Below are 12952 nucleotides of genomic sequence, written 5' to 3'. Positions count from 1 at the left end.
CAAACACTCCAGCAATGCTTTTCCTTTCTATCCTGAGTGTGCAGAGCAGCATACAAAACCAGCTGTGTTGTCTCAGTTGTGCCCAAGTGTTCTTTAAGCTGACTTTATGAGTCAGTGTAAGCTCCTGTCTTGTTCCTGGGCTTTGTTATTACAGGACTTGTGAAACTGAAAGGAGAGTGGCACAGCTTCCTTTGTACTTTTTCTGATCCTCATTCAACAGGCATCTATGTTCTCCTTTGTTTATTTTACTTCTGATTGTATCTAGAATTTTTTCAGTAAAGTTTTGGAGTAAGGGTAGAACTACATAAATAAAAAGGACAAATATTATGTTTTCACTTAAATATTCCTGCCTTCTGGATTAAAGTTACAGTCTGTGTGCTGAAAATCTATGGGTTTTAATCTGAAAGAGAGCTGTGAAATCAATGACATAAACTCTCAGTTTATGTCCATGCCGCCTAATGCCTCCTACAAGTAGAAGACTTTATGCATTTAAGTTGGCAAATCATTTTTCAGCTCTTCCTTTAAATATCCAGAATGTTTACCTAAATATCTTAGATCAGACAGAGTATAGGAAATACCTTTAGAGCTGGAATTCTTTTTGAGACAAGTGGCACTTGTCCATCTCATGTTCTGCAATTCCATAAGGCATTCCTCATGTGGAATTTCAGTGCAGCTTGTCCCAGCTGGCAGCCAGGTATTTATGAAATAAAAAGCACTGGGATGGAGAACTTAACCTGCATTTATAAATCTCAGCCTTTGAAATGATGCCTTAAACACCACCCCCAAATACCCAACAGGTAATGATGGGGGGTTGAGAGCAAAGTGACAAAATGTCTGTGGTAGAGGTTCTGAATTCAACCACTCTCTCCTCTGAAGGTTAATTACTTCCCAATATAGGATATCCCAAAATAGAAAATTACGGAATTTTAGCATCAGTTCTAGTAATTATCACTAAATCATTGCTCGAAGTAAATAATTATTGAATCTTAACATTTTTACCAGGATAGACTTTTTTGCATTCTCCTCTTCAGAATCAAATTAATTCCAAACCATAAATGCTCAGACTTGCTTGGTTTCACTTAAACTCTCTGGGCAGCTGGAAGAGCTGGGACTCTGATTTACTTAGGCATAAGTTTAAGTTGTGCCTAACTACGTTGAGACTAGGTTAAGACATAAGTAGTTCTTGAAGATATCTAGTTCCAAAAATACTGTTCCAACACCTGTTGGTTTGAATCCTAGTACCTGGAACCCAAAGGTGCTCATGTAAGGGAAGATTTGGGGTTAAATCATTCCTGCCAGGGACATGTTTTAGGGGATAGTATGTAACTGAATACTTTCCTTCACTGAAACTGGAAAGGAGGGGGAAGGTTGAGACTACTTTTGGAAACATCTAAACATGATGTTGTGCAAACAAAGCCCAACAGAACAAGGATTTTTAGAAATGCAAAGCACCACCTTGTGAAGGTTAAACTGTTACATTCTGAGTTACAAAATTTCTTTGGGCAACATCCAGTGGTTGAGTAGATGGGCTGCTGCTGCTCCACAGATGTATATACACAATGCAGTGTAGGATAGTGAGAAAATGTGGCAGGCTGGTGGAAATCAGGTCTCTCAAAGTGCTTCACAACATACAGCCAGTTGTTATTAATGGTGGTGTTATTGAAATTTCTGCTTCTGTATTACCCTTGAATTAGGGGTAGCAGGTGGTGGTGGATTTTCTGTTTTGTTTTTGACTTGTGGGCCTTTTTCCTGGAAACTGGAAGCATTTAATTTTGGCAATAATGTACTTAATGGTTATATAGTATTGATCCTTATATACTATGTTCAGCAATAATTGGAAAACAGCTTCTTCAGAGTGTAATTTTGCTCTCTTCACCCTTAGATTCCAGCCAGGAGTATACAGATTCCACTGGTATAGATCTTCATGAATTTTTAGTAAATACATTAAAAAACAATCCCAGGTAAGAATCAGTAATGTCAACTTTCTTTTTGGTTTTCTTTCTTCTTGTTGCCTGAGGTGTCACACGACCTGTTTTTTGTTTGTGGGTTGTTTTTTTTTCCCCCCTCTTAAATGTCTAACTCTCCATGTCAGTTATTCAGGGTGAGATTCTGTTGCACAGACTGTCTAAAACACCCCTGTAATTGGTTTGCTTTTTGAGCACAGGTTCAGGACACTGAAGTGGTTTAAATGCTTTTAATGCTTAATATGCAAATGATGTGTTCAGTCTATGTGCAATTCTCTCCCTGAATGGGCTTCAGTACATTGTCTCTAAACCTTTTACTGTCTTGGCACCTGCTTGTTAGAGACCAAACTGCCTTCTCTGACCCTAATCTGTCTTGAACTGAATTTATAGATAAAGGCATTTTTTAAAGCTGTACCATATAACTATAGTTAGAGATTTTCATTCTGCACATGAGAAACCAAATCTGACCTAATCCGAGTCCATCATTTGTTGGCAACAGAGCTGACCTGGTTCTGTTGCTCTGAGGTTTGCAGTATGTCCCTGTCTTGTTTGTTCTTTCCCTCACTGGGGTTTTGTGCTGGCTTTGTGGCTGTAGTGCAAGGCAAGAAATTAACTTGGTGCAGTTGTGCTCTTCCACAAAAGCTGTTTCACTGCTATTTGCTATTCATTCATATTAGAGGTAGGACTTCCAATGTGGTAATTTATTTGGATTCCATTTTATTCAGAATAAATGTGACATGAGCCATCATATGGCCAAAGCCATAGTCCTGTAGATCAAAATCAGAAAGCACAGACCTCTGTGAAACTTAGTAGGTGGTTCCTGTTTGAAGCCATGAAGCATCCCAGTGGAAACAAGGAATTGTAAGTGAAGAGCTCCGTGTGTTTCCATGCACAGTGACTGGGAAGCTTGGTTACTTGATGTGCACAGATTATGAACTGTGCATCATTGGATTTCATTGCATCTTAATAGCTTATTAGAACCAGTCCAAGCAGTTTCAGGAAGAGTGTTCCTTCCTACCACCTTGAGTTTTAGCTTTTTTGTATTTCTAATATGTCAGCACATTGCCACATGTGCCAGCTTTAAGCCTTTGGTTGTTGTTGATGTGCTGTATACTTTCCTTCACTGAAACTGGAATCACTTTCTCCCCGATGGGTTTCACAACCCAAGGGCCAGCTGAGGCCCCTGCACGCTCCCTGCCCACACCAACCAACAACGAGCAACCTCAGCCCTGCTTTTCCTCCTGAAGCCTGTCCTCTCCATGACTGCACTTCCTGCTGAGTCTCCTGGGCAGGGACTTCTTGGAGGATCTGTGTACTCTGAGAGCAAAACAGCATGGTTCAATACAAAATAGCAAAAAAAAGAATACCTTGTCCTAAAAATTCTGCATTTGACACCTGCTGGTCCTATTTCCAGTCTGCCACCATCCCTTGATCACAGCTCTGATCTGTGTATTCTTAAGATGAATACAACTGCAGTTATTGGAGTGTCTCATATGTGAGTTGCTGTGTTTTTATTTTCAGGGACAGAATGATGCTGCTGAAATTAGAACAGGAAATTTTAGATTTCATTGGTAATAATGAGTAAGTACTGTACTTTCATAGGAAAAAAGAATTCAAGAGTGTTCCTGTTTATTTAATAAAGCTACTATTCCTTTCTTCCAGAGTACCAAGAAAAAAGTTTCCCCCTATGACATCTTACCATAGAATGCTGTTGCACAGGGTAGCTGCTTACTTTGGATTAGAGCACAACGTGGACCAGAGTGGGAAGTCAGTCATAGTAAATAAAACTAGCAATACAAGAATGTAAGTGTCAAAGCCTTGAAAAACCCTTTTGATGTGTAGCTGTAATGCCTGGGATGTGTGAGGCAGTGATGCTGTAGCAGGTGAGGTCTGTCTCCTCTCTGGGAGCAGGCATCAAGGAGAGGTAGTTGAGAGCTCTTTACTGTTCGTGTTCTTGCTGTGTAATGATGTGATCTGTTTGAATTCTTTTGGGGAAAGAAGGATGTTATCTCTGAGTTAAGAAATTTTGTTGCTTTTCTGGCAGAGATGCATTGCTAATTTTGTTTCTGTGAAATGTGAATTTATAGCAACTGTTTGTTTAAAGATTTACACCAGTAAAGTGTACAAAGTGCATTCTTTGTTTCTTTTGGATAGCAGAGCCAGCTCTTATCTTAGAACGGGGTCGTTTCTGATTTGGTGAAGGGAGGGGACTTGCACAACTGTGGCTTTTGTATTGTAAAATTCTACTGGGAAAATTCAGCTGTTGAAGTCCTTCTGTTGGAATAATGTTGCTTACAGATCTCTCATGGCCTTACAAATAAACATAGCAGGGAAGACAGACATCAGTGGAAATGTCAACCAGGTTAACAAGCCATGGTGTGCTGCTTTACTGTGAGGGCTGGGGAGTTCTTGGAGAAACCCCCAGGAAAATCCGTATTGCAGAGAAGATAGCACTGGGGCCACAGCAACTCTGAAACCTGTGCGGAATTGAGGTTTTCATTCAAGGGACCCAGCTGTTCTCTCCATTCTCTGCACTTGCTCTGTCTCCTCATTCTCTCTCAAAAAGACAAAGGTCTAATGTGTTGACATATTTATGCCACCTAGTTTCTAGTTTTAACTTAGAGCATTTGCCTGACACCGTTTTTTGTCAGTCTTGAATATGAAAACAGGAGTTGACAGTGCCTGCATATCCTAATCTCAGTCTCTAGGTACACTTTTTATAGCTTTGGGAGAAAAAAATCTAACTATCCACCCTATTTTAGAGTCAGTAGGACTGAAATGATATGCCACACTGGAATTTCACTTAAGTAAACAGTTTATCCTCAGAAGTTTTTAGAAATATATAGAGAGCCTAAATATATGTTGAATACTTGTATTATTTATGTATGTGTTTTTGCTTTGGCCGTACAATCTATATCTAAATTGACCCAGAAAGCCAAACATTTCAAATGTGTTGCCTTTGCATCTACCAGCATCTCTAGACTGAAGCTTCAGTCTACCACTTCAACTGTGGAATAAGAACTAATAAAAGATTATTTCATTTTTATGCTTTAAAAAAAAAATTTAGACCATATTTAAATAGCTTGTGGCCTCTGGAAGCCCCTGTAGGTGTAGTTACTAATTAGCAGGCATTTCATCTAACCTGCAGACATAAAGATTCTTGACGTTTTCAATATTCTTATTTTAAATCACTTTGGATACAAAATAAGAATTTAGAAAGAAAACCTTGGAGATCTGCTCCATGTGGAATAAAGCCAAACTTACCTTTTCCTCATAGGCAGGTTCGCGGCTCCCTCGCCGAGCAGGGATGTTACTGACATCAACCACCCAGTGCACACTGGCACGTCTCAGTGGAGTGGGAGTTGGTGATTGCAGGGCAGTAAATTCAGAGACCTTTAAAAGAAAGAGGTAAGACAGTCTAAAGGTTCTCTGAAATGCCTGCTAATTATGTTTGGGCAGCCAGTACCCAATAGGCAGGGCTGGCTGTTTCGTAGAAAAAGCTCCCCTCACTCCATCCAGAAGTCCTAGGTAATGATAAATAACAGAAATAGAGAAGAGCATACATTTATTCTGTCCTCTATTATACAAATATTTCCTGATTGTCTGAGCTCTTCTCTTATGATAGCAGTAGTTTTATTATTCAGGTACTTGGAATCTCTCTTTAATAACAAGGATTTGCAAAATACCACTTTTTCTTTCACAAAGTAGATAAAATACCAAAGCAATATTTATAATCTGTTGCTTCACTCTCTCCCTATGACTGTGTGAAGCTCTTGCTTGCCTGCCTTGTACTGTTCTTCTCTTACTCATTTCTACTTAATTTTGTTTTAGAAGTTTCTAAGTTTCAGTGCTTTCTCCTCTACCTTCTTTCTTCTGTTTTCCCTTGAAATGAACTCCGAGGTATTGTGGCTCTAGCGGCAAACACCTGTCTTCACTTCCATGCATGCCCAATATCCATTGCATGGCACCAGTTGGGATTCAAAAGCACTTCTGATTCCCCGAGGGCATGTGGTTTGCTTCCCACCTTAACTGGGAGTTGCAGCAAAAGCTTTGAAAGGAGGAAGAGATTTTTAAAAGCAGGTTTGTTGTGCTTCAGGACAGGACTTGTCAGGGGTGCACCGTATCTTTTCCATTGCCCAGACAGCCAAAATCTATTCTTTCAGTTAGAATATTAAGTATATTTTAAATTACACCTGAATATATTTCAGTTTGTTCCACTGTGTGTACAGTATGTTTACAAAACCATAAATGTTTTCTTTGTAACAACTTTTCTCAGACCTGACCAAAAGTTTTGTGAGCATATAAAGGATGAGAAGAGCGATGACTTCCAGAAGCGGTACATCCTTAAGAGAGATAACTCTAGTTTAGACAAAGATGACAACCAGGTAAAGCACATGTGGCTTGTTCCTTCCACTTGCTGTGTTTAACTGTGCATTCTTACCGTTTTCCTTTGTAAAATAACACTGTACCACTTAATTTAGATGAGAATACGATTAAAAGATGACAGAAGAAGTAAATCTATAGAAGAACGTGAAGAAGAATATCAGAGAGCTAGAGAAAGGATATTTGCACAAGATGTACGTATGAAAACCAGTCTGGCCCTGTTTTCTATGAGCCCTTCACACACATACAGGCACAGGTGGCTTTCCAGGAAACTTTGTTTCTGAATGACACTGAGCAGATAACAGTGTGGCCTGAGCGAGTTTTAAATGATATTGCAGTTACTGAGAACTCTTCTGTGTTCTCTAGCATTACCTAGTGCAATGCATTTCCCCACTTTGCATTGTTTTGTCCCTCACTGCAATTTAAGTTACAGAATTTTGGTACTGCAATCATGTCAGTTGCTCAGAGCAATAATTAGAAGAAGAAAAAACCCAAATAAATTAAAAAACAAACCAAAAAACCCTCTTCTCTCTCTTGTATCTATAGCAACCACATTATGAGTGGTAACAGTAAAATGATTTGAGGTCCAATATGTGAAATTCTTCTCAGGAATCTGATCTCCTAGCTGGAGATACACTGCAGGACAACATTGCAGGCTACAATTCAGTTGCAAGTAGTAATTATATTGAGTAAAACAGAACAAATATATCTTTAAAAATATGTGTTACTTTTAATAATCCACTTCTGACATTTATCTATAACTCTTGCACATCCAAAACCAGATTCCAAAGAGTGATGAGCTCTTGAGAGGCTAACTTATATTTTTTTGTTCACCTTAGTTACAAACAAGAAGAATGGACTTTTGGATATAAAATTACACTTTCCTTTTGCATCTTAATTTACTGTGTATTACACCCTTAGAAGCTTTGTGCCAGATGTTGGGAATCACAGTCAAGGACAACATAATTTGAGTCAGGTTCTGTTCTATGTGCTCTGTAGCTTACCCATACTGGTACCCAGGGCACTGAGCAGTTACTGCAGCAGCAGTGGCCTCTCCCCCTCTGCCCTTCCCAGCAGAAGACAAGGCAGCTCAGGTGCTGTGACAGCCCTAGGAATCACACACCAGCTGCAAGTGACAGAAGGCACCAAAGGCCCAAGGGAAGAACTGTAGCTTCAGAAAAAGTCTGATAGAAACCTACTCAGCAGCATTGTAACTACCTTCATGCTGACTTTGATCTCTTGCACATGGGCCTTTTTATGTTGTCTTGTTTCCTCATGGAAATTGTTCACCAACAGGTAAAGTTTTTCAGGGAGCTTAATAGAAAGAGGGGGCTGTAGAAGCCTGTGTATAATGCAGAAGACTCCAGATTGCTGTGTGTTCTGTAGTAGGAATTCTAAATGCCATTCATATTAATTTCTGCACTTCTTTGCCCCTCAGTCCCTGTGTTCCCAAGAGAATTATTTCACTGATAAAAGGTAAGAAAATTTGCTGTTTAATTCTCTTTTGTCTTCCTATTTTCATAATAAATATTAAGCTATCTTATTAAAATGTCAACAGAATCCAGGAGGAAGAAACTAATAGTACACAACAAAGACGACAGATACTTAGGTATTTGATGCTTTCTTTTAAAAAAACAAAACCCAAAGTATTCTGCATGCATTTCCTTTTACTTTCTTGTTTTTTGTTTCCTGTTTTTTTCCCTTTTCCCTTCTCTTGCAAGCGCTGCTGGTGCTAACAGTTCCGTTTGTAACTTGCAGAATCAATAAGGAGGCATCGGGGAGATCGGCCAACAGCCACCCGAGCAGCACGGAGACGGAGCCGCGGCCCTGGAGCAGCACCGACTCCGACAGCTCCCTGCGCAACCTGAAGCCCGCCGTCACCAAGGCCAGCAGCTTCAGCGGCATCTCGGTGCTGAGCCGCGGGGACAGCTCTGGCAGCAGCAAGAGCACGGGCAGGCTGTCCAAAACAGGTACAGCAGCCTCGGGGCAGGCTCTGGGGGCTCAGCCGGGTGGGCATGGCTGGTGTTCCCGGTGGGGAGGCTCCCTGCATCCCATTCCCTCGGGATACAGGGACATCTACAGACCAAGCCCTAGAGCCGTAATGTGACAAATGCGGCTTTGGAAGGAGAGTTTCCAAGTGCCTTGTAGATGGCTTGAAGTTCAATGCCTTTCATCTCATGCAAAGGGTTTGAAAACGTTTTTTACCAGAAACGTTTTAGTATAAAATATTTGGGGTTCAGGTCTCCATTTCCAGTGGGGCAAAACTGCATTGCAACATCTTAGGGAACTCGCGCTGCTATCCTACTAGCATTAAAGCCTATGAATTGGTAGATATTTTTATTGTGTTCTCTTTCTTTCGTTAAATCAAAATGAATATGGCTCAAATGCTTACTTCATTTTTAGACTGCTGAGAAATGAGGTCAGTGGAACGAAATTTACTGTTTAATTTTCAAATTCAAAAATGTTGGGGAAAAATTCTTATAAGAGTCAGGGTTTCAAAGGGGGTTAACTTGTAATTAATGTGAAAACAAAATCTCAGAAAATATGGGAATGAATCTTCTGTGGGTCAAAAATGAAATTTAGTAAATATTTGTATTTCAAATGCCAACATAGTTTGTTCCAGTTGCTAGTCTCCAGAGAATTTTCAGGCTTGTAATACATGGGTGCATTATTGGTGGCTGCTTCAGAATTTGAAATAGAACTATAAAAAAGCAGAATATAATTGCTTACCTTATTGGTATTGGCTTTGATCTTATTTATAAAACTGGTTTCTAAAGAGGATCTGTTTAAATTTTTTGCTTTTCCTTAAACCACTACTACCTTATAGGTATATGGCCACACTGCTATATATTAATGCAGTAAAACAGTAACAAATTTTGTTTGTCCATTGTATACTTGTATAAAAAAAGACCCAAAACAGTTCAAGGTACTTCTGCTGTAAATTTGTGCCATCATACAGAGCTATTCCATTTAGCAGTGTAGTGATGCTGTTTGGCACAGCTTGAAAAGAAACCACAGCCTGACAATAAAATACATTCTTAGAAATCTTTGTTGGCAAAATTTCACGAATTTTAATGGATTCTTAAAATTTTTGCTGGAGTCTTTATTTTGGCATTCTGAGAATTTGGATATTCCAGGCTGGAAATACTCACCTTAATAGTTATTGTTTCGTGCAGTTCCAGGTTGTGGTGATTGGCACATGTTGAGCTTGGGTTTGTTCACATTCAGGGATGTAATTGGCTCTGTTTAGAATGGCTTCTGCCTCCTTCTTTGCATAATCTAGAAGTGAACACACTTGGAAATGAATCCAAGTAACTCTGCTCAGGCAATGATGTTTTTACAGAGCTGGGATGTGTTGTCTCACCCAGTTTACAATTAATAGCTTTAATTTCACTTCATTCAGCAATAAAAAAGGCCAATGCTTCAAGCTGTGCTGTCTTTGTAAATACAAGTTGGAGGGTTACAATTAGCAACTTTTATAAGGGATTGCAAAGTAACTTCAAGCAGTACATAAATTCTATCTGAGTGCTTTTTGAGTCTTTCTTTTTCATCTAGATTGTATAGAGGCTGCTAGTGGGGAGTTTTAAATTTAAACAACTGTATTCTGTTTCCAAGTACTGCAAGTATCATACACTTCTTACAAAGTCTTTGCTAAGTGGTATACCTAAAGCTCCAGGTGTCAGGTGGTCTGGGAACAGCAGTTCCACAGACCTCTCCATACTGGACTTTTGGAATATTTCTTTTAGCTTACACGCCTTGGCTTTCAGGAAGCTCGGGGTCTGGTTCTCCACTGCCTTGCAATGTTTATAGTAATTCATATCTGTAAAATGAGCACTGATTTCAATTGGCTGTTTCATCCTCCTTTGAAATTTGAGTCATTGCATAAAGCCAGGGTAAAGCTACCATCTTACCCTCATTTCATTTTTTTCTAGCTGTGTTCTTGATTTCAGCCTGCAAGTGGTCAGAGGAGGAAACAAACAGTGTTGAGAGTTTTAGTGTAGTGCAAATTGTCCAGTAGGTGAGTCAGAGAAGATCTGACCCCCAGCAGTGGAAAGAAACTGGTCCTTGCTTGCGTGCAGGCAGTGTGTGCAGGGCAGGAGGCTTTAGCCGGTGAATCCACAGGGACAGTGAGGCTGCATTCCCTGCACAGCTGCAGGAGCTGGGGCTGGGAGTTCACTGCCTCAGTGCATCCACTCCACTATTTTGCAGTAATGACCAGTCACTTCCATGAATTCTGGAGGTACAAATATGCATTTTCTGACCAGAAAACCAAGCTAGATATGAAAGCCTTACTTGGCAGTGCAAAGCAGTGCTGAATTGACCCTTGGTTCACAGAAGGGATCTTGTAATGGTATTCCAGGGGAGATGGAGGGGGACTCCATTGACAAGGCTGCTGTGAATAATGTGCTTAATGCTGAGCTTTCAGGGTGAGCACTTACAAGTGTATATTTTAAAGTGAGCTTGATGTTACTGTCTCCAGGTAAAACCAATCTCTCATTACTCCTTTCCTAGGTTCAGAGTCTTCTAGTAGTGTAGGGTCCTCCACGGGTTCTCTCTCTCACAGCCAGCAGCCTCTTCCAGTGCCAGCTCTAAGCCAGCCCTCCCCTGGCACGCCTGCTGTGTATCCAACTGTCAGCTCTAGTAACTCTCTTTCCTTTGATGGTGGCATGAGCGGGCAAGTGGCACCTGCTGCTAGCAGTAGCTTCTTTCTGCTTCCCTTGGAAGCAGCGGGCATCCCACCTGGCAGTGTGCTGGTCAACCCTCAAACAGGTTGGTACATGCTTGGGGGTGTCTCTGTTACACTGGGGAACTTGGAAAAAATGCACGAGTGTTTGCATAAGACTTGATGTCAGTATTGTCATTTGTCCTTTATTTTTCTCTTTATTTTTTTAATGTGGTTGTGTTCATTCAATGCACTTAATTTAACAAGGAAGCATGACTGGAGGATCAAAGGAATGAGTAAACTCACATGATTTTCTCTAGAAGAGTTTTAACTTATATGTAAAATTTTAATGAGTGACTTGCACAAAATATGAAAATCATATGATTTACTATCCAGAACACAGAATAACTTAATTGTTTCAGCTTTTTTCAGGAGAGGAAAACATCCTTTCCTGTGCTTCTATAACACAATTTTAGTGAGGGGAGAGAGCCTGAGAAAGGATTTATATTGACTTGAAAGAACTTGTCATCCTTCTTTTTTTTTTTTTTTTTTTTTTGATGCAACATACTCATGTCTCTCTGCTTAAGACTGAGTTAATACAAGTGAAAGAAAGAAGCACAGGATGAAATACTATTTCTAAACGTATCCTTGTCACTTTAAAACAGGATTAAATCAGTGTTGGTGTAATTGGCCAATACTGGTACTTTTTAGTAAGTAGTAGAAAATTGTTACTTCCTGATGTAGATGCAAGGAGATCCGTAATAACTTGTCTGGATTAAATAATGACTTAGCTTTCTCCGGGCAAACTTTTACTTAAAAATTAGGAAATACTGAAAAATTTCATTTACCTTTTATATAAAAGGTCATAATTTTAGGAAATTTTCCTTTTTAATTTTGGTATAATGATTTGTTTTCATTGTAGAAAAGAAAATACTTCAGGATATATTTACCATCATTCTGTAGATGGACTTATGTTTGAATATAACTGCACATGATGTTTGAAGCAAAATGTTTGTCATTGGGGTTGTTAAAATGATCATGTAGTAAATGTAAATAATTTCTTTAACTAGAAGGTACAACATTGAAATAGATAAATTCCTTTTTCCTTAATATGAATCAATTGCTAAAAATTTGGTTATAAATGAGTTGCTGTAGGACTTAATTTTCATAGACAGCCATTGGATTTGGAGGAGAATGTATTTGTCATCTTAGAGCTAAGTTCATTAGTTGTCTTTGGTAATTGTGTTAATGTCTAATGAGCTTCTAGTAGAAGACAAAGAACACTAAACTTCAATTTCCAATGTACTCGAATCACCATATTCTGTAATTGTTCCTCTGGCTTTACTGTTCCAATGCCAGCCAAAGCAGAGATTGGTTCCTCAGGGTTTCTGACAGAGGAATCTGTGCCTTGGTAATTAGAAAAGACAGCTCTTACCCAGCCACTACAAGAAATAAGTGAAGCTCTGGTGATTAGCATGAAGTAGTAGAAGGAAATAAGAAAATTGGAGTCCCTACTGATGTGAACATTCCCAATTCTTGAGTATTGGAGAGAAATCTACTAAGCTCAGTTCAGTATCACCTGATGAGCTGCAGTCCAGCTGCTGTAACTTATTTTAGCAAGTCTGTTCATGCTCCCTCTGCCATGAATTCCTCAGTCCTTTCTGCAGTAACTGTTGGGCAGTTGCATTTAATATGATGGCACCAAGAAGTCTGGAGGAGCATTAGGCTGTTTTGACAGGGTGAAAAGGCTTTAGGCTCAGTTTAAACCTTTCTGGAAAGGATAAGAACATCTTTAAATCAGAGGAGAGAAAAATTTACATCAGTGTTGGACCCTTTAAGCATCAGAATAAGCCAATGCAGGACACGTGTCACTAAGCAGGCAGGCACAGGTCCTTGTCAGCCAGGCTGTTGTTCCTTTGATTTGTTTTGGTTTTTTCAAACC

The 12952-nt window shown here is 39.6% G+C and overlaps 1 protein-coding gene across 19 annotated transcripts in view; it reads left to right on the top strand.

Moving 5' to 3' along the window:
- Positions 1–12952, top strand: part of R3HDM1 (R3H domain containing 1) — an 81860-nt gene that overhangs the window by 42275 nt on the left and 26633 nt on the right. For 14 of the 19 annotated variants that reach the window (XM_038142743.1, XM_038142738.1, XM_038142746.1 and 11 more), the window contains 9 exons: positions 1883–1961; positions 3486–3545; positions 3627–3767; positions 6241–6349; positions 6446–6541; positions 7786–7823; positions 7906–7956; positions 8106–8317; positions 10860–11117. In XM_038142743.1, coding sequence (XP_037998671.1) covers positions 1883–1961; positions 3486–3545; positions 3627–3767; positions 6241–6349; positions 6446–6541; positions 7786–7823; positions 7906–7956; positions 8106–8317; positions 10860–11117 — 1044 coding nt within the window. Of the gene's footprint in view, positions 1–1882; positions 1962–3485; positions 3546–3626; positions 3768–5241; positions 5373–6240; positions 6350–6445; positions 6542–7785; positions 7824–7905; positions 7957–8105; positions 8318–10859; positions 11118–12952 lie in introns of those variants that run through there. The other 5 variants (XM_038142749.1, XM_038142745.1, XM_038142741.1 and 2 more) reach the window with 4 other exon arrangements.

Source organism: Motacilla alba, chromosome 7 (genome assembly GCF_015832195.1).
Source record: "Motacilla alba alba isolate MOTALB_02 chromosome 7, Motacilla_alba_V1.0_pri, whole genome shotgun sequence".
NCBI classification, from domain to species: Eukaryota; Metazoa; Chordata; class Aves; order Passeriformes; family Motacillidae; genus Motacilla; species Motacilla alba.
The sequence above is the reverse complement of the archived record's forward strand: the minus strand, read 5'-3'. Positions and strand labels throughout refer to the sequence as shown.